Here is a 23,548-nt window from a genome sequence, read left to right on the forward strand (position 1 = left end):
GTCTTGAAAATCTCCGTGGGAGGCACCATTTTCTTCAAATAGGATAAGCTATAACTAATTACAACTATTTGATGGTTCGCATACCATATTTGAATTGAAAAATAACTTTGGTACTTTAGACCAATTACATTCAAATTAATGGTACACGGACCATATTTTCTATCCTATTTGGGCCATACTAGTCACTTCATAACCTGCAAAACAGTACATATACAATATATACCATTCACCCATTCATTATCATGAATGGCCCACATAGCTGGTTAGTAAAACACATTATGCATCACGTAAACATTTGCAGCAATTAATCAAGGGCACCAATAATCTACCAATTATTCAGTCCTTATTAATTCTAATCAAGTTGTTTTAACCTTAAGGATTTGTAGACCTAATCAAGAGTTTATGACTAAAAAGCGCTCCCACTTAAACCAATAAATTCATATGCTTTACTAATTTTAAACATAAAAATGTATTTCTAGTCTAACCGGAAACATACAAATTTAATTAAAATTTAAAGCTCATATAAATTTATAATTGAATCCAAAAAGTTTAATTTAATTTCAGTCGTTATTTAAATTAATTCATGATTTTAATTTTAGTAAAATAATTAGAATAAATAAAATTTATTATAATTACAATATTCAAAATTAAAATCCAAGAAAATAATTTAAATTATTAATTTTAAAATTAATTAAAATTACGTGAACTGAAATTTTCAAATTAAACATTCAAAACGATCTAATCGTAACGCAAACACCCTACGCATTGCACGCCCATGGGCCGCACGCACACAGCCATTGCTGGCCATGTGCGCGCAGCCCATGCGCTCGTCGCATAGCTGCTGCATCTCCCATCGCAAGCCATCGCACGCTGTGGTGCTCGCTGCGCGCGCGCCAGCGCTCGTCGCACGCGAGCCATCGCTCGCAGTGCGCGCTCGCCAGCGCTCGCTGTGCGCGCGAGCCATTGCTCGCTGTGCGCGCGAGCCATCGCTCGTTGTGCGCGCGAGCCATCGCTCGCTGGGCGCGCGACATCGCTCGCTGGGCGCGCGACATCGCTCGCTGTGCGCGCGAGCAACGCTGGGCGCAGCGCTCGTGGCACGCGAGCTTGCGCTCGCTGCGCGCGAGGCTGCGCGCTCTTGCGCGAGGCAGTGCGCGTTGTGGCGCAGCTCGCTTGCTGCCCACACGCGACTGCCTTGGCTTGCCTTTCGCCCATGCCCATTTGTTCATAGCTCGTGGCCCACGACACAAGGCAGGGCTGCTGCCTTGTGCTCGTGCACCATGCCTTGCTCATTGCATTGGTGCCGCACGGGCGACGAGCTCCCTTGCTCGTCGTCGCATGCCCGCACTATACAACACCCCTTAAGGGTAACACGAAGCGTCCATTGCTTTGTGCGTGCAAGTTATATGAACGAATCGCATAAAAATTTAAAATTTATATTTAAAATTAATGACAAATTAATAAATAATATTAATTTCATAATTTTAGGGCGAAAAAATCGAAAATTTATTATTCAATTGATTTCCGATTGTTATGGATTCAAGTCTAGGTCATAAAAATTTAAAATTTATCATAAATTTACAATTTTTATGGTGGTTTTTAATCATAGGGTTCTAATTAAATTATAATTAATTATGAAAATCAAATTAATTCTAAATTATTCTAATTTTCAACAAATTAATCATAATTACAAATTAGATTGCATAATTAACAAGGCTAGGCATTCAAACTTGTTAAACATATACAGTATGTCAATAAAAAATTCAAGATTTATCAACAAGAATCGCAAATATTTAATTTAACATCTTAAATTTACGAAATTTTGCATTCGAAAAACTAAAACCTTCGAAAAGTCATAGTTAGGCTTCGAATTTGAGAATTCTGGGTTCGGCAGAAAATTTTAGAATGCCTTTTACATGCGGAATTGACACAAAAATCACTCGATTTGGATGAGTAACGAAGAAACTGCCGAAAAAACTGCGTACGTATAATTAAATAAACGCAATTTGCAATTAATTAACAATTACGAAAATTAATCACCCCTTTTAATTCTTGCAAATTTGTAATATTTAACCATGTTCATGCAATTTAGATTATGAAAATAATAAGGGGCTCGTGATACCACTGTTAGGTTATGATACATATGATATTACATAAATCATGCGGAAACAACCATTAACCCAGGAATACATATTATTTACACATAATCATATAGCATAATTTAGATGCATACTCTTTGTTGCGTTCCCTCCCTAGCTGCGCCCGAACCGAGCAAGAACAAGTCTTTAGGACTCCAAGTGTCGTCCCTCCGTAGATAGTCCACAGCACGTCCGGATCCGCCTTAAGATTGACCAACTAGAATCGCCCTTAAGGTACTAGAATTTTCGGCACTTTTTGAGCAAGATGTGTGACTGAATTTTTCTCTCAAAAACTCACTTTGAATACTTGAAAACTCGTTATAAATTGTGAACCCAGGCCACATATTTATAGGGGTATGGAAAGAGAATTGGAATCCTATTAGGATACGAATTAATTAAACTTAGAATCCTACAAGAACTCTAATTAATTAATTTATCAAATAAAATTAGGAATTTAATCATTAACCGAACTCTGCACGTTTTAGGAATCGTGCATGAACACAAACTCACACACACACACACGGCAGCCACGATGGGCCGCCCATGCGCGTGCGTGCGAGCAGCAGCCCACGCAGCGAGGCCCACGCTGCCGCGGCCTTGGCGCGCTCTGGGCCTGCCTTGCGGTAGGCCTGGGCGCTGCCTTGGCTGGGCTTGTGGCGCGCGTTTGGCTTGCTGGGCGATGGCCTGGCTTCGAGCTGGGCCCTCGTCCGGCAGCCTCGTCCGATGCTTATTCGTACGATACGCTTCCGATTAAATTTCCGATTCCGGAATTCATTTCCGATACGAACAATATTTAACATTTCCGATTCCGGAATTAATTTCCGTTTCGAACAAATATTTAATATTTCCGTTTCCGGAATTATTTTCCGATTCCGATAATATTTCCGATTCTGACAATATTTCCGTTTCCGGCAATATTTCCGATTCTGGCAATATTTCCATTTCCGATAATATTTTCCGATACGTACCATGTTTCCGTTTCCGGCAACATCTACGACTTGGATAATATTTATATTTCCGATACGATCCATATTTCCGTTTCCGGCAATATCATCGTTTCCGGAGTATTCATTTCTTGCCTGTGACGATCTCAGCTCCCACTGAAACCAAGATCCGTCGATTCCGAATATTCATAGATGGAGTATTTAATGCCATTAAATACTTGATCCGTTTACGTACTATTTGTGTGACCCTACGGGTTCAGTCAAGAGTAAGCCGTGGATTAATATCATTAATTCCACTTGAACTGAAGCGGCCTCTAGCTAGGCATTCAGCTCACTTGATCTCACTGAATTATTAACTTGTTAATTAATACTGAACCGCATTTATTAGACTTATCATAGAATGCATACTTGGACCAAGGGCATTATTTCCTTCAATTACAATCACCAAAAACATAAAAAGTACGATTATTACGAAATCGAAATCATAAAAAAATAAAAAAAATTGCAATTCGTTATTAAAAATTGAAAAAATACCTTCATAAGTCTGATTATCAGCTGAAGAATTCAAATTAGAAGAAGAAGAATCATTCAAAATTGATATTGAAACAGAGAAATCATGGAATATTTGAGAATTTTCCACCACTTTTTCTCTCTAAAAACAATTTAAACACAAATCTATACTAATATATTAAAAGGCGTTGTGAAAAATGTCTATGTGCCACGTAGTACTCTTCCCATTGCGCCACATCATTCACTCACCAACTGGTATGCCATGTCATGGATAACCAAAAATCAATTCAATGAGGTTCGAACTCTAAACCTCATGTCTGAATGATATTTCTCATTACCATCTTAACCAACCACCAATTGCGGTTTATTTCTTCACATTAATTTTTAAATAAATGTTAACATGAAGTCTAAACCAACTAATAAAATTTTTATTTGATTTTTTATTTTCTATGCAATATTTTGAAAAAAAATAATAAACAATTAGGACAACTATGAAGAAACATGATGTCATGAATCTCATAAGCATCAACTATAGAAATACCTTGCATGGCTGCTTATATCTAATTTGGTGTTATTAATTTGAAGCACTTAGTTCCACTAGAAAATAAATTATACAAATTGTAAGATTATCTAATTGAAAAATTACTTTGCATGATAAATGACGTAGTGTGTTTTTGTAGTTGACAAACTTAATTGATGTTTTTCACTTTATGGTATACATGCATTTCGTCAAATATTGAGCTCAAGAAAAATATAAAATTTTAATTATTCAATGTATCGAGCGGGGCATCGCCCGAGCCACACACTAGTATACTTTTATAAAGTGGAACATGTTCTATTCATCTGCAAAATTAATGAAAACACGCGTTTTATTTTAAAATATTTGCGTTTTAATTCCGGTGCACATAGATCTAGGTGCACACGCCTGCACCATCCAAATTGCGGTTTCCTCCCTTTTTCGATACTAAAAAGCCGCGAAATTTTAATATTGCACACTTCTCTCTCTCACTGACGGCGAGCATCGGCGGCGATGGCGGAAAGCGGCAGCTCTGACGTCAACCCTCGTCTTCCTTACAAGCTCGTGCTCTCCTGCCCGTCTGGTCTCCTTCCTTCTCAGGTCTGTTTTTTTTTCTCTCTCCTCTTGATCCAATTTTTCCGAACAAACCCTAATTAAATAGTTAATCATGCTTAACAAATATCTTAAGTTGTGCTACTTTTGTAGGCATTGCGTAATAATTCGATCAATTTGATTAGTTTTTGTATTGTTTTGATGAAGGTGTCAGTGATTTTCAATAAATCATTTGATCGGATCCCACATCCAGATGTCCACCTTGAGAATTCTGTTGCTGAGGTTGTTGTTACGGAGTACTTCCTTTTTTTTATCGTAATTTTGTTATTATCGCCTCGATTGTTTTGAACTAGTTTTAGTCTCGCGCAATGTATCTAGCTAACACAAATAAGAATAAAGGTTAGGTTGTTAAGTTTCTTAATTTAGCTATTAATGAATTTCAGTTCTATATTGTGATGTGAGAAATTATGCCCATAAGCTTAGAGTTTTTTTGTGCTCTAATTTGGTAGATATGGGATCAAAGAGCTCGACAAAATTCATCATTGTATAACGGGAAGAAGTTCAGAGTATGTATTCTCACTGACCCAGTATATTTTCTTTTGAAATGGGAATCACTTTATCTTTTTGGAGCTATGATGTTAGAGTTTCTTTTGGTTTATGTCATCTTGGGTTTCTTTTGGTGCATGAATGGAGCATATACAAGTCTATTCTATCACATTTGCTTTTGTTTCCGCCCTTTCATGGAAAGTTTGCGTTATATGCACGAGTTTGCCTGGTAACTTTACAAAAAGAGTTTTGCAGTATGGTGGACATGCCTTTCATACTAGTGATGCTGATCATGAGAACAATTGTCACATGTACTTGAACCTTGGTTTGACAGATTACAGGTCTACTCCCTCGGTATCTCTTTTCTTTCTTATGACTTTTAATTTTAAAGTTTGGTTGTCAATGTCACTTTTATCTTGAAACTTGAACTAGTCATAAGTAGGCATTTGCAATGGGACGACCCTAACCCGCCCAATTGCACAGGTCTAATGTTCATAAGGCACCACATACACCCACAAATAGGATAAGATATGATCACTATACCATATTATACCTATACATTTACTAAAGCTTGCATCATGAGATAAGAGTACAAAGGTATGATCGCCTGAGTATACAAGCCTCTATTATGAAAGTTTTTCATAAGATTGCAATGGGAGAATCTATGACTTGCATATTAGAACAGCAGTTTATTAAAACACAGAAGTCGCAGAACACATAATTATCATAGAAAATCTCTTCTATATGAGGTACCTTGATATTGTGTAGTTCAAAATAAAAATAATCATTGCTTAATTTTGGCCCATCATCGTTGATAAGGAAGTTTCATTCTGCTTAATGTGGCAATTTTGGCTGGTAAGGATAGGGCACATGGAGTTGTTGGTTGTGTGAGCAGGTGATTTATTTAAGATGGCGGTGAACGAGTGAATGGTTGATAGATCAAGAAATTGCTTCTTGGTCTTATGAGGAATAGGAAAATAAGAAATATAATGCAGCTACAATAAGGGTATTGCCAAAAGTGTAATGCAAGTGTTGCATATACTTCCGGTAGAGTTTAAGTCCCACCTAATTGTAGATGTTCAAGTCCGAGGTCTTGTAGTAATGAATCTTGGCTTTGAGAACTTATTCTCTCACCATAGTGTTCTTTTAATTAGGCGTAGTAAGAGTGACCGTTTATATTGCCTTTGTCATTTAGGTTATAAGAGTAAATTTAAGTAGTTTTATATGTTCCAAGTTAGTGGCACAACCGAGTAAAAGAGGCTTTAAGTATTTTTTTTACAGGTAGTATTTTTTGAATGATGAAAGCTTGTTGAGATTTAGATATTTCCCAATAATTCCAAATTGCCTCTGAAAAATTGCCCACCAGTAAGAGCAACTCCAATAGTGAGCTACAACATGTTGTGGCTAAGTTTGACACATCAAATTTTTAACTATAATTGATTAAAATTACAAGTTATCACATTGGTGGGCTACAATACTTTGTAGCTCCCTATAATATTTAATTTAAATAATTTATTTATTTGAGTTATATTATTTTTGAGCTACGTAGCCCAAAATAGCTACAAGGATTTTTGAGCTGCTTATGTCATTGTTGTACCAATGGTGGGCTACCTGCTTACATATTCTTTTTTTTTTGTGAGCATGTCTATTTTTTAACCATTGGAGTTGCTCTAAAGTTCCACTTTCTGTCTCGTCACTACAAATTGATGGATACCGTGGTTCCACTTTTCAAGTGGCTTTTCTACATGAGTGGTTTGGGTTTCATTGCCTTACGTTATGTGAACAACTTGAATTGTTGGATATTTGAGGTGTTCTAATTGGTGAGAGTTTGAACAAATTTTAAAACTTGTTTACTAAATACTTAAGTTTGAACAAAAACATAGGATCCTAAGCGTGTGTGTTCATACATATATATATATATATATATATAGGTTTAGGCTCACGTGAAAAGGACATCTTACGTGAGAAGCAATCGTAGCCGTTCAATTCATTGATCCAACGGGTGAGAATAAGTGTATCATTAATGTCAGCGTTGTAATATTTGAGAAAAACAGAGCCCAATTCCCGTCCGTCCATGACTAACTTCTCTATCTCCTTCTTCCTTCTCTTTCCTTTTCCCTGAAACTTAATGTCGATGTTGATATCGAAATTCGACCTTGAAAATGCCGCTAAGCAGCCTAGTATGCTCGCTGTACTTGCATTCACTATACGATGTACCTATGGTTTTCGGTTGGTGTATCTATGGGCTTTAGTCGATGTACTTATGGTTCTTAGTTGATGTATCTGCCATACTTGATGTACCCATGATTTATGAGGATTGGGAAGAGAAATATGAAGCATCAACCATTTTAGACTTACAATTTGAACACTTGATAAAATTCCAGAGCCTTATTTTGGTTCATTTGCTATCATGCGATGTAAATTCATCTTTTTAATTTCAAAAAGGAAAAAGTGGAGCTAACCTCCATTAATGGAGCTCTAATTTTACCGAAAATCAATCTCTCTCTCCACCAACTTCCATTTCCTTTAATACAATTTGCAATCCCACTTTCTTAATTACATGATGTATCTGTAAAATAGGTATGATGTATCTCCGATGAATTGTTGTTGTATATCTGCTGTATTTTCGATATATATGCATTTCTCATATTATAGACTAGGAGGATGAAGATGGAGAGAAATAAAGAGGAGGTGGAGAAAAGGAATGGTCTCAGTTAGATCCACTTTTATTTTATTTGTCTGGTTTACTTGTAATTTTAAATGTTCTCGTTTGTTGCAGCTGCCAAATACAATACGTTGGATTACTTCTCATTTGTACGGTCCAGATTAACTCATTTACACAATTACACAGTCCAAATTACTTCTCATATATATATATATCTTCATGAGACACTCATTTGTTTGTGTTCATAAACAAATCTTGATACCGAGTTTTTTTTGTTTCAACTACAAAGATCATTTTTTTACGTATGAATATTTCTTTAGTTTCTTTGTTAGATAAATTACTTGAGTTAAACTTTTCGCTATTCATTGGTAGATAACTCATTTAGTTTTGATATTTGCATGGATATGTAAGGTTTTTGTAATTGTCTTGCAATAAATTCTTGGAAAAATATGAAAATGAGCTAATCTAAGAAAACAAGGTTCATTTGTGTGCACAACTCAATTAATCAAATGAGTTTAGCAAATAAATCACTCTTGAATGACCAGGTTTTGAATCTTTTGATAGCTCATGTATGTTCAACTTAGTTAAATGAGCTTGAACATGAACATAAACATGATCAAGAACAATATACACAGCTTGGCTCGTTTTCAATCCCTACATGTAATCTCATGTACTTATGCAGTCTATGCTGAGGATATGGTGGTAAACACTACTACTCTAGCATGCAATAATTCCCCAATAAGCTGAATGGGTGTTGAATGGGATGTTATGAAAGAAATAATTACGCATTACGGGAGTTGCAGAGTGAGAGGCGAGTGCTCGCTTTTCCCAAAACCTCTATCCTTCTATAACAAATTTCAGTTATCTGCTATCCATCAGTTTGTCTGTGCTGATGATGTGTCAGTTACGAAGCCAGCTGCATATCAAAATCTGTCTGTATGGATGCATGCATATTTCCTATAGTATTGTTATTCTGATCTTGTTTTTGACTTCTGAAGTCAAATAATATTTGAACCTTGCCAATTTGTGCTATCTTATACGAAGTACGACTTTTGTTCATTATGGTACTTGATGTTTTGCCTTTTTTCTACTTAAATGTTACTACCAAGCTGAAAATAAATTTTTGCTCAATCAATTTACTGTATGGTTTCTCCTAATTTTAGTCTCTATAGAGTTGCATCATTTTTGGTAAAGTCATTTCATATATGATCTAGTCAATCTTTCGATCCCTCTCCAAAGTCCAACCCTTCCTTGGAGTTACTGCCCCCCTCCCTCTATAAGTTTGTGGCGGTGTGGCCATCTGTAGGCTGTAGCTATGCATGTGAACAATGTCATCTGATGGTTTATTGTTTTACTAATGGAAACTCTTGGTTGCATTTATTTAGGACTTTCATGGGAACAAACTTAAATCCATTTTGGGAAAAGTTTCTAGTTCAATCAGAAGGTAGCATATCAATCTTAATGCTACTTCATGCTTATTTTGTTTCGTAAGCAAATGCAATCTCGCTCCTTGAAGTATGTGAAATATTAATTGAAACAAAGGTTGTTGGAGGTACTTAATCCAAACCTCATGTTTTGCAATCTGTATCCTTCCTAAGATGTTTTCCAATGTGACTTTGAAAGATCCGGACAAAGTTCATTTGTCAATAGGAAAAAAAAGGTTCTGCGGTCAATCATGGATAAAGCTGCTGCTTGGTGTTGTAGACAAAATAATTTATTTCAGATTCTCTTGTGTTTGTTTACTTGTAATAAGAGTAGAAGCTTGTCCTAGTGATCTTTGAATTTAATTCACTATCATTTATCATTAAAAACCTTCTATCAATAATCCAACTTTGTTGTTCTGATTGCTACATTTTATTACCAAGTTTATACGTCATATTTAGTGTAAAAACCACTGACACATGATTACATGATTATTTATAGATGAAACTGTACGATGTCAACACACTTCAAATCCTCTAGGAAATGGTGGAATTGTAGAGACTTCTGATGGAAAGATTCTTGTGCTGAAACGAAGTAACAATGTGGGTGAATTCCCAGGTCATTTTGTTTTTCCTGGTGGTCACCCGGAGGTAATTCCAATTATCAGCTTTTCCAGCTTCTAGTCTTATAAAAGTGCTGCAGATGATTTCTCATTGAGCTGTTTCTCACTCCCTCCCCCCCTCACGGCCTCACCAATAGACATGCATATATGCACACAAACTTTACAACGGACCCACATTCACTGACTTGAGCATGTGCATGTATATGTTGATCTTTGAATGAATTTCTGAAATTCCTATGAATGGTTGGTGCCCTCATTTTCTCTGACTGTGAATGTGGTATGGATTTTATGTTACAAAGGTGTTATGTATACCTTGCATGTTGATGTTTTGGTTAATAATCCTGCTACCAAATTGCACATTCGTAGCTAGGTAGGCCATCTTGTTCACTGTGCAAGTATTAATATTTTTTTTTGGCCATCCACCTTTTGCAGCCCGAGGAGGTTGGAATTATGTCTTATCACAATTTGGACTCTGGATCCTTAAGGAAAAGAGTTTCTTTGGAGATGTTTGATAGTATTATTCGTGAAGTAGTTGAAGAAACAGGGGTACCAACCATATCCTTGGTAAGTTAACGGTTTTCTCAGTTGCTTTGGTTATGCTGAGATTATATCTCTTGGGTTATTTGGTGCCACGGGCAGCTTCTTTTGCGTTAAGTTTATATGCATCTGATCCTCACTTATTGCTTGCCTTGAGTATGACCTCGCAAGAGGCTCATTTCTTTTACTAACTGATGCCAAAATTTCTTACTGGTTATGCACATATTTACCCCATCTTAGCTCTGTTTGCACATTGAATTAACCCTGCAGCCTGCAGGAAAAAATTTCCTATGGTTATTTGCTCTAGAAGAGAATTAAGATCAATATCTATATGAGCTTGATTTTTGGTTATGCAAGAGCTCTTATTCTGATGGTAACTCATTATTTTCTACACAGTCCAAACCTGTTTTTATTGGAATTTCAAGAAGGGAACTAAATGTGCGACCTACTGCTTTCTTCTTTATGAAGTGCTCACTTCAGGCAAAAGAAATTGAGAAGTTGTATGGTTCAGCACAAGATGGCTTTGAGTCCACTCAACTCTGCGCAGTTTCTAAGGTTATTTCTCTTAATTTCCTTGGATCCTGACTTGTGCATTTATATTTAACTTTAGTGATTACTTTTGTGGCTCTATCTTGGATTTTTTTAAAAAAATTGTTCGTAATTCGTATAGACTACAGATATAACATGCTAATACCACAACATCAAATTATATTGATAGCTCTCTTACCTAGATGGTACACTTCCTTTAGTTGCATTGCTCAATGCAAGTACTAAATTATATAGTAAATTGGCAGGATGAATTGGAAAATGTGGCGTGGAAGATGCCTGGCTGCCACCACGGAGGATTTGCTCTCTACAGACAAATGGAAGATGCAAAACAGAAGTGATACAATCTATTTGACTTTACTACATGGATTGTATCATTAGCAAAGTAGTGTATTGAGATTTGATGACATATCATGTAAACCTTACTGCTTTACCGTTGAGGTTTTTTGAATCTATACTAGGTATATCATTAAAATGGTATACTAAGGGCAAAATAGTAACTTCAATTGGTATATTATTAAGGGTTAAATGGGAAGTTCATGTAATAAATTGAGTCTGGCCAACGATAAATAACATTTATCTTTGATTTGTGAGTACCAAACTATGTTGTTTGGAACCAAATAAAAATGAAACCATGTTACCAAACTATGTTGTTTGGTATTACATGGAAAAATACAACTACTTTTCTTATTCTAAACTATGTGGTTTGATACTAAATAAAAATGTAGAATATTAGTATATCATTTCAATGATATACCCAGTATAGATTAAGACTTTCTCCTTTACCGCTACCAAATCCATATGCAAGCATGTATTTGGCTCTAATCTTCATGGGGATTATTACGTTATTAGGAAATAGATTGTTAATTTTGGAAATTGCCAATTTTCATACTTGCACTCGTTGCATAGAATAATAACGGTTAAATGTTAATTTTTCTTCTTTTTATTTTTATTTTTATTTTTATAGTTGTCCCTTTCCATTGTAAGATTTGCAACCATATGTATGATAAAATAGATGCATTCAAATTAGTACATCCTCAAATATTCATGGATCAACTGGAAATGCCTCTCTTTTTACCCCGGACGGGATTGTAAAGTAGTAGTACATATTACTATATTAGACACATTGAAATGGTGTTGATGTTGGAGTAAATTACAAAGTTTTATTGCAAAGAAAGGAGATTGAGAAATCAACAACAGGAATACATCCTCCCTCGTTTATAATACATCAGAACAAGAATACATGAGTGACAATGGAAATAAAACAGCAGAACAAGAACTTGGAACCTTGGTACTTAGGTTGTTGAAATTGCTCATTTTCATAACCTCCAAACCGTTGAATAGACCATCCAAGAGTCCACAAATACGTCGAAATATACACAGTACAGTTCAGTACTCACTATATCACATTAATGAAATCTTATAAGATATTGAAACCCTTGATCAATATCAAAACTCCATGATATTATTAGAAACTGTAATTGGATAGTAGATGCGTGATTGATATATCTCCTGCAACTTCCATACACGTGCGTCTTTTATGGTTGAACAGCCTCAATGTCATGGACTTTTTCCGAACAATTCGTACTCTCATAAAAACTCATCTTCCCAAGTCCTAGAAGAAATAGATCATATAAGAACAGGATCACAAATACAGCCTAAGAATTATCTGTACGTAGATTGATTTAAATCCACCTTTTAGAGAGTCTAGATATCTCATATGAAATTGCGTGACACGTACAGGTTGTCTGGATTCATTCCTGGTGCCATGTAGAGATTGCCTAGAATCCATTCCTTGTGCTGACCTGAGCTAACAAAATATTTGCAAAACCAAATTATATTTTACTTGATCGAATAGATCATATCCAAATAAGGCTATGCAAAACTGCCACATTAGTAATAAATAAAAATAAACATGAAACACTTTGAACAATTGAACAGACACAGTTTCCCAAACAACACATAACTATGCTGAAGCTGAAACTAAGCAATAAAGTACCAGAACATATGCACATAAAAATGTATCATCGTGAAAGACTTTTAACAGAAATATGTAACTCATCAGATTGCTCGCCACAGCTCAAGAAATTGAATGTTTCTTTTGTTAAGCAGTTGTCAGCAAGCAAAGAGGAATGCCAGTAGAAAGATTAAGATAATAAGATATCAGAACCAAGAATCTTAACTCAATATCTAAGGCTACTTTTCTCTAACCATCTGCGACTTATTCTATCCAAAATCTGTTTCTTTTGTCAAGCACATGTTAACATGTTATCAAATAGTATATGCTGCATGGATGTATTATATTTCTATCCTAATTTTCAGGCCTTGACTACGTTAACATATGCATTCTTAAACTCAGTCCCGTCAAAACTGAATAAATATTCACTGAATTCTGACCTAATCTTTATTCTGATCCAATGTCAACCAAAAAAAATAGGCACTCCACTAAACAACACTTATAACTTATAATTGAATAATCATGTTGTAACTAATTTGTCATGAGATATTCCTGTTGAACTAAAACATGATGGGAAGACAATATCAAAATAAGCAATAAATCAACTAGAATGCAGCAATTAACAAAGAGGATTTGAGGCAACATGAAAGGTATGGGACTGTGGGAGATTTGAGGAATGAAGTTACCTTCATTTGTCGGCATGCATCAAGAAAGAGGAGTCTTCCAAATTGATATCTGAATGTGGGGCAATTATTCGCTTGAAATTGACCTCAGAAACATTAAAAAGGACAAATTAAGGATCAAAAACTGTTAACATATGGGGCTAAATGGCTAATAACATGTTACGAGAGAAACTAAATTCAGGAATCCATTATAGAGAAATAACACATAACCACACTAGAAAAGGATAGTATTTTATAGTTTATCTGAAGATAGGCAACCAAATATATTCTTGACTTGAGGAACAGTTAAAACTTATTATGTTGGGTTGATTAGAAACCTGCACTGTTCTACATTCTGAAATCCCTTGGCACCAATTCTAAATTATGTTGTGCAGGACTTTCAGAAACAGTCTCCCGCATTAAGGTTGTGTTCTTTTCATTTCAAAATCTCCTAAATTATCTTAGCCAAGTACACATTAACTGAAATATTAGCCTTAAGTGCACTTATCTTAACTGATCCAAGAATTTTAACTGATCTGACTTATGTTTAGATACATAAGGAACCTATTCATCCAAACTGAATTACCTGAAACTATAAATTTAGACCACCCAAAGCCGGATCCATAGCGAGATGTTGTCATCGATACTTGTACAGTTCGACTGACTACTGAGCATGAAAACTAAAGAGACAAAAGATCAGAACAGGATCATATGCCAAACCCCTGAAACTTCTTTTCAGATTAAGAGATACCGCATACTGTATATGTTTCAAACATGTCATTTGAATAGCCAAAATCGGTAATCGAATGAAGTACAAGTCTTTCTAGCATGCCAGGGAGCCAATTCACTTCCACCAGCCTCGTGGTCATCTAAAAAAGATAAATACAAATCTTGACTGAGTATAGTATTAGAGCATACATCAAATTATAATATTACCTAAAATTTCAGACAGAGAAATGCACTTAAGACAAATACAAAAAGACATGTGAGTTCAAGCATTACACTGGAGAATTTCAAGAACCAAAAGACCCATATATATATTCTTAAAAGCATGAGCTTCATCTTAAAACATTTTCAATACAGAGCAATGAAATTGTCAGATTGTCAGATTGTCAGATTGTGTACATAATCATGCTGTTTATGATACTTTTTGCAAATACTTCTTAATGCGATACGACATCCTTATACCAAGAAGCAGCACCTGATTTAGAACATCCTTATGCCAATAAGTTATTTTAGTCAACAGGCAATATCAGGTGATATTTGAAAATTTTCCCAAAATTTTTCGGTTTTTCCATTTTAATTGAGATTACTTATCCCAAGGTTTTCAAATATACAGACACTTGAATTTAGTGATCAGAAAGAAGAAGCACGTGTAACCTGTCAACGCTCACAAGTTCCCTGCTCCGGCATACAAATCCCTACAATTTCAACAAGAAAAAGATCAAGTTAATAAAGAACTGAAGAACAATACAATTTCAACTCAAAATTAAATAACCTCAAGATAAAACAAAAAAGAGATATTAGAACTTACTTTCCTTTGTTCACGAGATCATAGAATGCACCAGACCCAATTCCAGAACTAGAGGCTAGCTTCTTCACTCAAATAGGTGATTTGTGGAGCAATCTCAGACCCAATTCCAGAACCAGATGCATCTTCAGTAGCAATCTGCTGACTTTGTAGCACATTGGCCTGATGACATTGTACTCTCTCCAGCTCTGACAGTACAAGTGCCATTGAAGGCCTATCAGTACTTTCACCCACACATCGTGCTGCAATTTCCCAATATGTCTGAAGACACCATGGGTCTACGGATCCCTGTAGATGACAGTCTATGATATGCTCCAAATAGTCATTATTTGCAGCATTTGTTGCCCTTTCCACTAAGTTCTGCCCATTTTCTATAGCCCGTTTTCCAAGTAAAATTTCAAACATAACCACACCAAAGGAGTAGATGTCTGACTTCTTCGTAAGTATGCCTGTCTTGAAATAGGCTGGATCCATATACCCCGGAGTTCCCTTTACTGCAGTAACGTTGTGACTAGGATGATCGCGGGGACTAGCTTTGGAAAGCCCAAAATCTGAAACTTTGGCATCAAAGTTTCTGTCAAGGAGGATATTTCCAGATTTCACATCCCGGTGAATAATCCCATCACAAACACCAGTATGGAGGTACTGAATGCCCGTAGCAACCCCAACACATATGTTAAGCCTCTGCTCCCAACTGAGACATGGCCAGCTTTGACACTGATGATTCTTGGTTTCAAAAAGATATCTCTGAGGGATCCATTCTCCATGAACTCATATACAATTATAAGCTCATTGTTGTCGTCACAATACCCAATCAGAGTGACCAAATTCCGATGTCGGAATTGTAACAGGAATTCAATCTCCGTTCGAAACTCATCCAGACCCTGGCCATGGTTGTCAGTTATACGTCGTTTAACAGCAATCTTTCTACCATCACTTAATTCCCCTTTGTATACTTTTCCAAAACCACCACCTCCAATAACTAACTGTTGATCGAAGTTGTTAGTGGCTTCTTCAATGACTACAATAGGGATGTGATGATCAGACCTTGGAGCTACAACAGAGTGAGAAGTCCCTTCAGCGAAAGAAACAGGAATTGAGGCCGTGGAATGACCTTCACCGATGCTACCCCTTTCACAGAACCTCAACAAAAGTATAGCCAAAAGGAGGGACAAAAATCCAATAACCACCCCCACTATCACACCGACCTTGTGCTTGGACTTGGGACTTAGCTTTGATAAAGTGATATCAGACTCATCATCTAAGTTTTTCTCTTCATTACTCACTTTAAAAATTTCCAACCCATTCAAAATAGCATTAGGTTGGTTCTGTGCCCCAGCAGTTGGGCCAATGCTTACCCTAAGTGTATTGGTGGTTAGCTCGGGTGTGATATAATCCAAATAAACAGGAGTATCCAAACTCCCTTTGGCTAAACTAGTAAGGTCAAGGTCTTCAGAAATCATCAACGAATCTACATAAACATTAAATTACAATTCGTCCGGAGATGTACTCACTATATCACAGTAATGAAAACGTAGAGAATACTGGAAACCTCGATTCACACTGAAGTTCCATGACACGTTGGCAATGATATCATTTTGGGAGTTGAGTTCTCTACAACTCTCATAGACAACTAATGGTGCAACAAGGCCACTGGTATAATTAGCAGCTCCATTTTTGTGGATATCTATAGAAAGGTCTTTTTGTTCTAAAAACCTATCATCTTGAATCCAACTTCTCCAGAATTTGTCACCATCAAAGTCTATATTCGACCCTCCCATATTTACCCGGTAAACTGTTTCTAAAGCCATTGTAACAAGGTCTTTGTAGCCTGGCAGTGGATTAATTAATGTTGCATAATCTGTGGTCACTGAATCAGGAACTAAAAAGACTTCAATGGCATTCAGAAAGGCGATGGAATTTACGGTGGGTACTATGAGAATGGTAAGTCTATTTGTGTTCACCAAAACTGAATATTCTTTAACAACACTAACTTTTGGTGGTGAAAACTCATTAAGCAGCTTAAACTGTTGAGCAAAAACCATAAACTTTGCGGAGCTCAAATCATAACTCTTGGAAGTGAAGGGAAAGAAATGAAAACGAATGAAATATCTCCCTGTTTGGCTTATAGGAAATGTATAACTCGTTAAATTTCTAAATACTCTAGCTGTGTGATACAACAAATAGTAGTATTACTAGTTGCCCCACAATCTATTAAATAACTATCAGCATATACCCTATATGCTAGGCAAACTAAACACAGAATGATAATCCAACTGACTAATCCATCTTTGTAACCCATATTTGAATTTCCTGCAAACCAAAAACAATCTGTTGTGACCATGACATCCATTAAAGAGGTCACAAGTATAATAACTGGTATTATGCCATATTGCCATGAGAAGTAAATATCAGCAAGTCTTCAATTTGATTTAGTTCTATACGAGTAAAATTTTTGGTCAAAAATACATCTACTCATGTTTTAATTTTTCCCACATTGTTAATCTTATAAAAAGTTGAGACTTTCAATTCCATGATTACAGTTTTACAAATTTACAGTTTTCAGTTTACAAATTTTGTCTAAGAGCCACTAAAGTCCTACCATTATAGTTGTTTTAATTTTTAAGGTTAATTAGCTTAGTCCAATTGTCTTGATTATGAGGACGTTCGTAGCTCAAGTTTCAAATGACAAAACCCATTAATTTCTGGAAACAAATTATACAAACCAACACATTTAGGTTCGTAATTTTCTCAACTCAAGTGAGTCAAGTTTTACTTTATCCATTGTTAATTAATCAAACAACCTTTGAAACTTTGAATTCCAACCTGGTTTAGAAGAGAATGATGCGAGGCTGATGATGGTTAAGATGTTGATCTTAACAAGCTGAAGAAAACCCCAAGACCTCCAAATTCGGCCAGAATAGGTACAACTCTACCCAGAAACTTCGATTTGACAAATTTCAGCCCGAAATTCGACACTGAATTATGATGTTGAGTTAAGGAAGAATGGTGTACGTGTTTGTAATCTTGTAGAAGAGTTGAAAAAGAATGTAGGAATTTATAGAAGAATTGAAGGAAGAATTGCGGTAATTGTATAAGAATTGAAGAAGAATGCGTGAATGTGTGAGGATCGAGTTGAAGAAGAAGGGAGAGGACATTACTATTTATAGAAGAAGGAATACGAGTTGACGTCGTTCAGTGTTCAATTATTGCTGCCTCAAGAAATAGGAAGAATTATTGATGCCTTAACAAAGGGTATTGCCTTCCCTCAAACACAAAACAAAACAAAGGGTTAAATTTGAGGTGTCGGATTAACTGATTGGGTTGATTCATCGGATTTGAGTTGAAACGGATCAGGTTGTAAAGGATTTATTTGGTTAACGGGACGAATTAGATCGGATTTAAAACTTAAATGGTCGGGTCGAATTTTAATACAAAGGTTCATATCATATCGGGTTGTAAACGGGTCGGGTTAGAATGCGGATTGTTAACCGATTTACCTGGATTATAACGGGTTCGAGTTCATATCGGGTTGAGCTAATATCAGACCGGATTAATCGGGTTAACGAACTGAAACGAGTTGGATTGAAACGGATTTAGCCGGATGACATCAGATTCAAATTGATATCGGTTCAGCTTCTTATCGGATCGGGTTAATCGGTAGCAGGTTGGAATCTGAGTCGGATCAATTTGGTTCTACATTATATAATTATAATATCGGTGACTTAATTAGGGGAAAAATGATAACTAACTTCTAAAAGGATGAACCATTTAAGATCACTACTATAAGTTATGGAGTATATTGTGTATAACTTAGTTTAATAATCCACATTATTTTCATAATAACTAAAGCAAGGCGGGCAGAAAGGATTCATAAAGAAGAATTCATTAAATTAAATATTTCTAACAACACAACTTCAATTTTTTTTTACCTTTTATAGGTTCTTTTTCCTTTTTATTGCGAGATTTTAGAAATACCCTAAAAAATATTCTAAGAAACAAATAATAGTAACTGCACATTTTACTTTAAATTCGTAATAAGTGATTTTGGAACAATCTTTTAGGAACAGAGGGAGTAACTACTCCCTCCGAAAGTATCGTCCCTCCTTCTTCCTCAGTCAAACAATTTTCCTTCGTCCTTAGAGAAATATTACGCTAGTCTGAGCAATAGTCCGAGTAATAATTTAATTGAATATTACAATAAAAACTCTCCGTCAAAAAATAAAAATAAACAATCCCCCCCCCCCCCCAGTTACCCTTTGTGCATTAAGAATCGGACTTGGGTTCATAATTCAACATATTTATAACACGTTGTGAAGACTCACGTGGTGAAGTTAATTCATTTGTCAAGCCTTCACGACTTATTTTATTATTATATTGTATTATAGGAAGGGTGTGTCATACTAGCTATATTATATAATCTATTCCATTCAAAACGCTAAAAAAATTCTAAAATAATATGATCGTAATAGATGACTTTGCAATGATAAATAAAAAGAGATAGCAACTAAAACATCTACTTTAACGGGAATTACGATGTCATGGAATCATTACAATTTTAAGTAAATCAAAAAAGAAATAAAATCATACTCCCTCTAAATAGATAAAAAAGAATTTATGTTGCAAATATTGACGTGATGATACCCTTGTCATGATGGTCACTGCAACACCATTAGAGCTTTATATATATGCGCACAACATGTGTTCAAATCCTGACATAAGCAAAAAACAATGTTTTAAATCATGACATTATTTTATGGGATTATTCATTTTTAAAAGAATGAATATTTAAAGTAAAAGTCACATAAATTTGTATTGCAATTGTAGCGTGCTGATACCCCTTTGTCATATTGGTTACTTGAACGGTGACTAATATTCACCCGTTTTTGAATCCTAACAAGAGCTTAGGATTTTGTTTTTTAATTTCACGTGTTTTTATGGGATCAATATCTACAAAAAGAACTCAATCAATAAACCAAAATCATTATGAATTTTATTATTGTACTCAAAAGTAAATCTAGTTGATCCTTTAACAACTATGATCCATAAACTAAAATCATGTTGTATTTTTTTTAATCGTGTTCAAAGTTAAATTTGGTTTGATCCTTTCAAAACAAAAGAGATTGTATGTAAAACAAACATATCCCATAAACTAACATCATATTGATTTTATTTGTTTTGTTCAAAATTAAATATTTTGTGATCCTTTGAAAACAAAATATATTTTACGTAAAATATGTCCCTCCCAAAAATGTGTAAAACTTTGATCAAAACATAAATAGTTGTACGTTTAAACGTCCATAAAAATTATTAAGACTATTTCTCATAAAGAAGTTCAAACGTTACTTTGAATTTTGTCCCCATCAAAAATTTCAAACTTCATCTTAGGGTTTTAGAGTAATGTAAATTTTTAATCTATTGTTTTAATCTATTCATAAACTATTGTTTTAATCTATTCAGTATAGAAGTGACAAACATGTCGTGTTGGGTCGTCTTCATATCGAATACTAACCAACTTTTTGTGTGTCGTGTTATCGTGTTGTGACAGATTTTCCAGGTCTTGTTCAGTATGATTTTAGTTTAATTTTCGATTTCCTTAAAACAATAGAATACCCCATAAATAGAGTTCTTGTATTTTTAAACAAAGAAGTATTTGTTTTTTGCTCTTTCTAAGTTTCGAACGCGAAGTTTATGCAAACTTTGTTGTAACCATTATAGCAAGGGACATCAGCACATCCAGATGTGTAACTACAATTATTTTAATCTATTTCTGTTTTGATTGAGTATGAAATGAATTCATTTATTTGATTTTTGTAATCCTAGAATGATTCCATAAATCCTAGTCAAAGTTTTTGATTTCTGTAATCCTAGAATGATCTCATAAATCCTAGAATTATTTTTTAGTGTATTACACGAGTTAATGGAGAACCCTAAAGCCGTTGCCACTAAAATCCACTATTTTCGCAGATGCTAAAAGTCACCATTCATCTACCCAAATTAATGGAAAACAAGAACATCCAGAAGAACAAAAACAAATTAATTTATTTCAATGAAAAGAAATGAAAAATAAAAAATCCTAATATCCCAAATTAACTATGAAGAACAAGAAAAACCACAAAGGAAGAACCAGAGAAACCAACCAGTAGGGAGAGAAACATGAAAGCATAGGTAAATTGGAAAAAAAAAAATCTCTCCTACCTTTTCTTGGAATTAATTAATGATTATTGAAAGGGTAAAAGAAATTTAAAATTCAAAATTAAAATCTCAAAACAGATTTCAAATTTGTGAATTTAAAATTTCCTGGGAAGGTTATCTTTCAAAAATGAGATGGCATTGTTTAATTGGTGGTGTGCAAGATGCCCCTTCACACCACGTGTACTCCTATCACTATCCCGCAATTCTTGATAGTTAAATCTAATCGTAATTTTGTTGAAAAGGAGGCAGAGATATTGCTAATAATAGATGAAATCTAGTTTAATATGCCTTATTGGTTTGCGTCTTATACTAACCACCTTTGTCGGTTGAGTCGATGGTGGCGGCGTTTGGGTCTGGTTGGTGTCTGTCTCACCAGAGCACGACGAAATTGTAGAGGTGTGGGTGTTTTTTAGTGGGAATTGGAAAACAAATGTTCCATCGTACTTTCAAAAAATGAGAATTCTTTTTTTTTTTTGTCCAAAATCATTTGATTGGGAGGAAAATATAATTATGATACCATTTTTCGATTAAGTTAACGGGATTCTGAGCTGGAGTTATAATATAAAATATGGGATTAAGTTTTATATTGTAATTAACAAAAATAAAAGTTTAAACTAATAAGTAGAACTCGTAAAGAACCAAGTCTATTAGGTTATTTGGAATTTTTTTTGTTTTGTTGGCATATGATATTCCCTTTTGGCCTTTAGTGTCATTTGAATATAAAAAGGTGAAAGGTTTGATACTCCCTCCGTATTTATTTAAGGGATACACTTGACTTTACGGTCGTATTTATTTAAGAGATACACTTGTCATTTTTAGTAATTTATCAACCACACAATCTAATTACATAATACATTTAATTTACACTATGACCCACCATCCTATTAAACAAATAATTTCATAAACACACCCACATCCCACCCCCCAAAATTACATGGTCCCAACTTGTTTAATTATTGAAATATCTACCCAACCCCACTTGCTTTATTATTTTATTTCATTCAATTCTTCTTCTTAATACCCGTATCCGGCCAAATGTATTCCTTAAATAAATACGGAGGGAGTAATACTTTTACTTATTTTTTAAAATTTTCTTTAATTTGGCTCCTCACTGGGATCAATCTCATGGAGGTATTCAGTGATGGGTCCACGCCACAGTTCCAAGTAGACCCAATAATTACGGTCGAAACCGGGACTTTCTATTTTAGGAAAGATAATTCTTTAATTTTGTAGTGGGACTTTCTATTTAAGGAAAGATGATTCTTTAATTTTGTAGTTTAACATTCCCATGTGCTTTGATTTGCTTAGTGATAATAAGTCCGTACAAATACTGATGTAGTAGTGCCAAGTTGCCAACATAAAAGCAGTAGATGCCTACGGAATCAAAAGCTACAAGTTACAACTCCTTTTCCAATTATTGTCCTCTTTTTCAAGGAACAAAGTGATGTCTCAATCAATTCCCCTATTTTCTCTAAATTTTATTAATCTTTACAAACAATTGTAGAAAATAATAGAAGGTAAAGATGTACGGAGTATGGAGTAGCACTCTCCTCCAATTTGACATTCTTTTGTATAAAGCATGTAGTCAAATAAGTGGGGAACAAATTTAATCTCAATGTACCTAGTGATTAGAAAGCTAGTTAGTGATCTCAATATGTATTTGACATGTAAGGGGAAAATAATTGATCGAATGTGGTACGTGTTGCAAATGTATGATGCATGAGGACCATGTTAGTTTATGCTCTTAATAGATCTTAGCTAGTTTTTTTCACCCTACCTAGCTATTATTCCATAGTCTCACATTCCATGCGTAATGATTACGGAGTATATGAGACAAGATCTATCACATGCAAATAACTTAATGATTTGCTGATAGTGTTTGATGTTCTCTCAAAGTTTGTTGATAATGTGTGAAACCAAATTTAACCTAAGTTTAAAATTATTATTTAAAATAAACAAAAGCTAATTATAATTTGTTTTGTTCTTGTGATGCTTTTGAGTTATTGTTTTGTAATTTGTAGTAACCTTTAATTCTTATTTTGATCCTACACTTTGTACTATACAATGTAGATACGAAGTAAAAAAAATTCAGTACTTTGATGTTCAAATAAAATAATTTGTATATCCTAATAGTTATCGGACCCGTTCTTAACCCGTGTCCGAGAGTGAACCCGGCCTGAATTTTAACCGACCTGATAATTATCCGA

At 34.9% G+C, this 23,548-nt stretch overlaps 1 protein-coding gene and 1 pseudogene across 2 annotated transcripts; one reads left to right on the forward strand and one right to left on the reverse strand.

Annotated features, from left to right (window-relative positions):
• The first annotated feature begins 4,536 nt into the window (after positions 1-4,536).
• LOC110784745 (nudix hydrolase 9) lies at positions 4,537-11,559 on the forward strand. Of its 2 annotated transcripts, none has more exons than XM_056831397.1 (9): positions 4,537-4,706; positions 4,866-4,940; positions 5,168-5,224; positions 7,984-8,018; positions 9,255-9,313; positions 9,793-9,941; positions 10,346-10,477; positions 10,847-11,005; positions 11,245-11,559. In XM_056831397.1, the coding sequence occupies exons 1-9, from the start codon at positions 4,620-4,622 to the stop codon at positions 11,335-11,337; spliced, it is 846 nt and encodes a 281-aa protein (XP_056687375.1). In that variant the 5' UTR covers positions 4,537-4,619; the 3' UTR covers positions 11,338-11,559. The 2 variants fall into 2 exon arrangements, with proteins under 2 accessions (XP_056687375.1, XP_021844888.1); XM_021989196.2 differs by lacking the exon at positions 7,984-8,018 and adding an exon at positions 5,460-5,545 and having other exon boundaries at positions 4,539-4,706.
• Positions 11,560-12,139: 580 nt separating this feature from the next.
• LOC110784746 (probable receptor-like protein kinase At5g59700) lies at positions 12,140-18,394 on the reverse strand (annotated as a pseudogene).
• Positions 18,395-23,548: the final 5,154 nt, after the last annotated feature.

This window comes from Spinacia oleracea, chromosome 6 (genome assembly GCF_020520425.1).
Source record: "Spinacia oleracea cultivar Varoflay chromosome 6, BTI_SOV_V1, whole genome shotgun sequence".
In the NCBI taxonomy this organism is placed as follows: domain Eukaryota; kingdom Viridiplantae; phylum Streptophyta; class Magnoliopsida; order Caryophyllales; family Amaranthaceae; genus Spinacia; species Spinacia oleracea.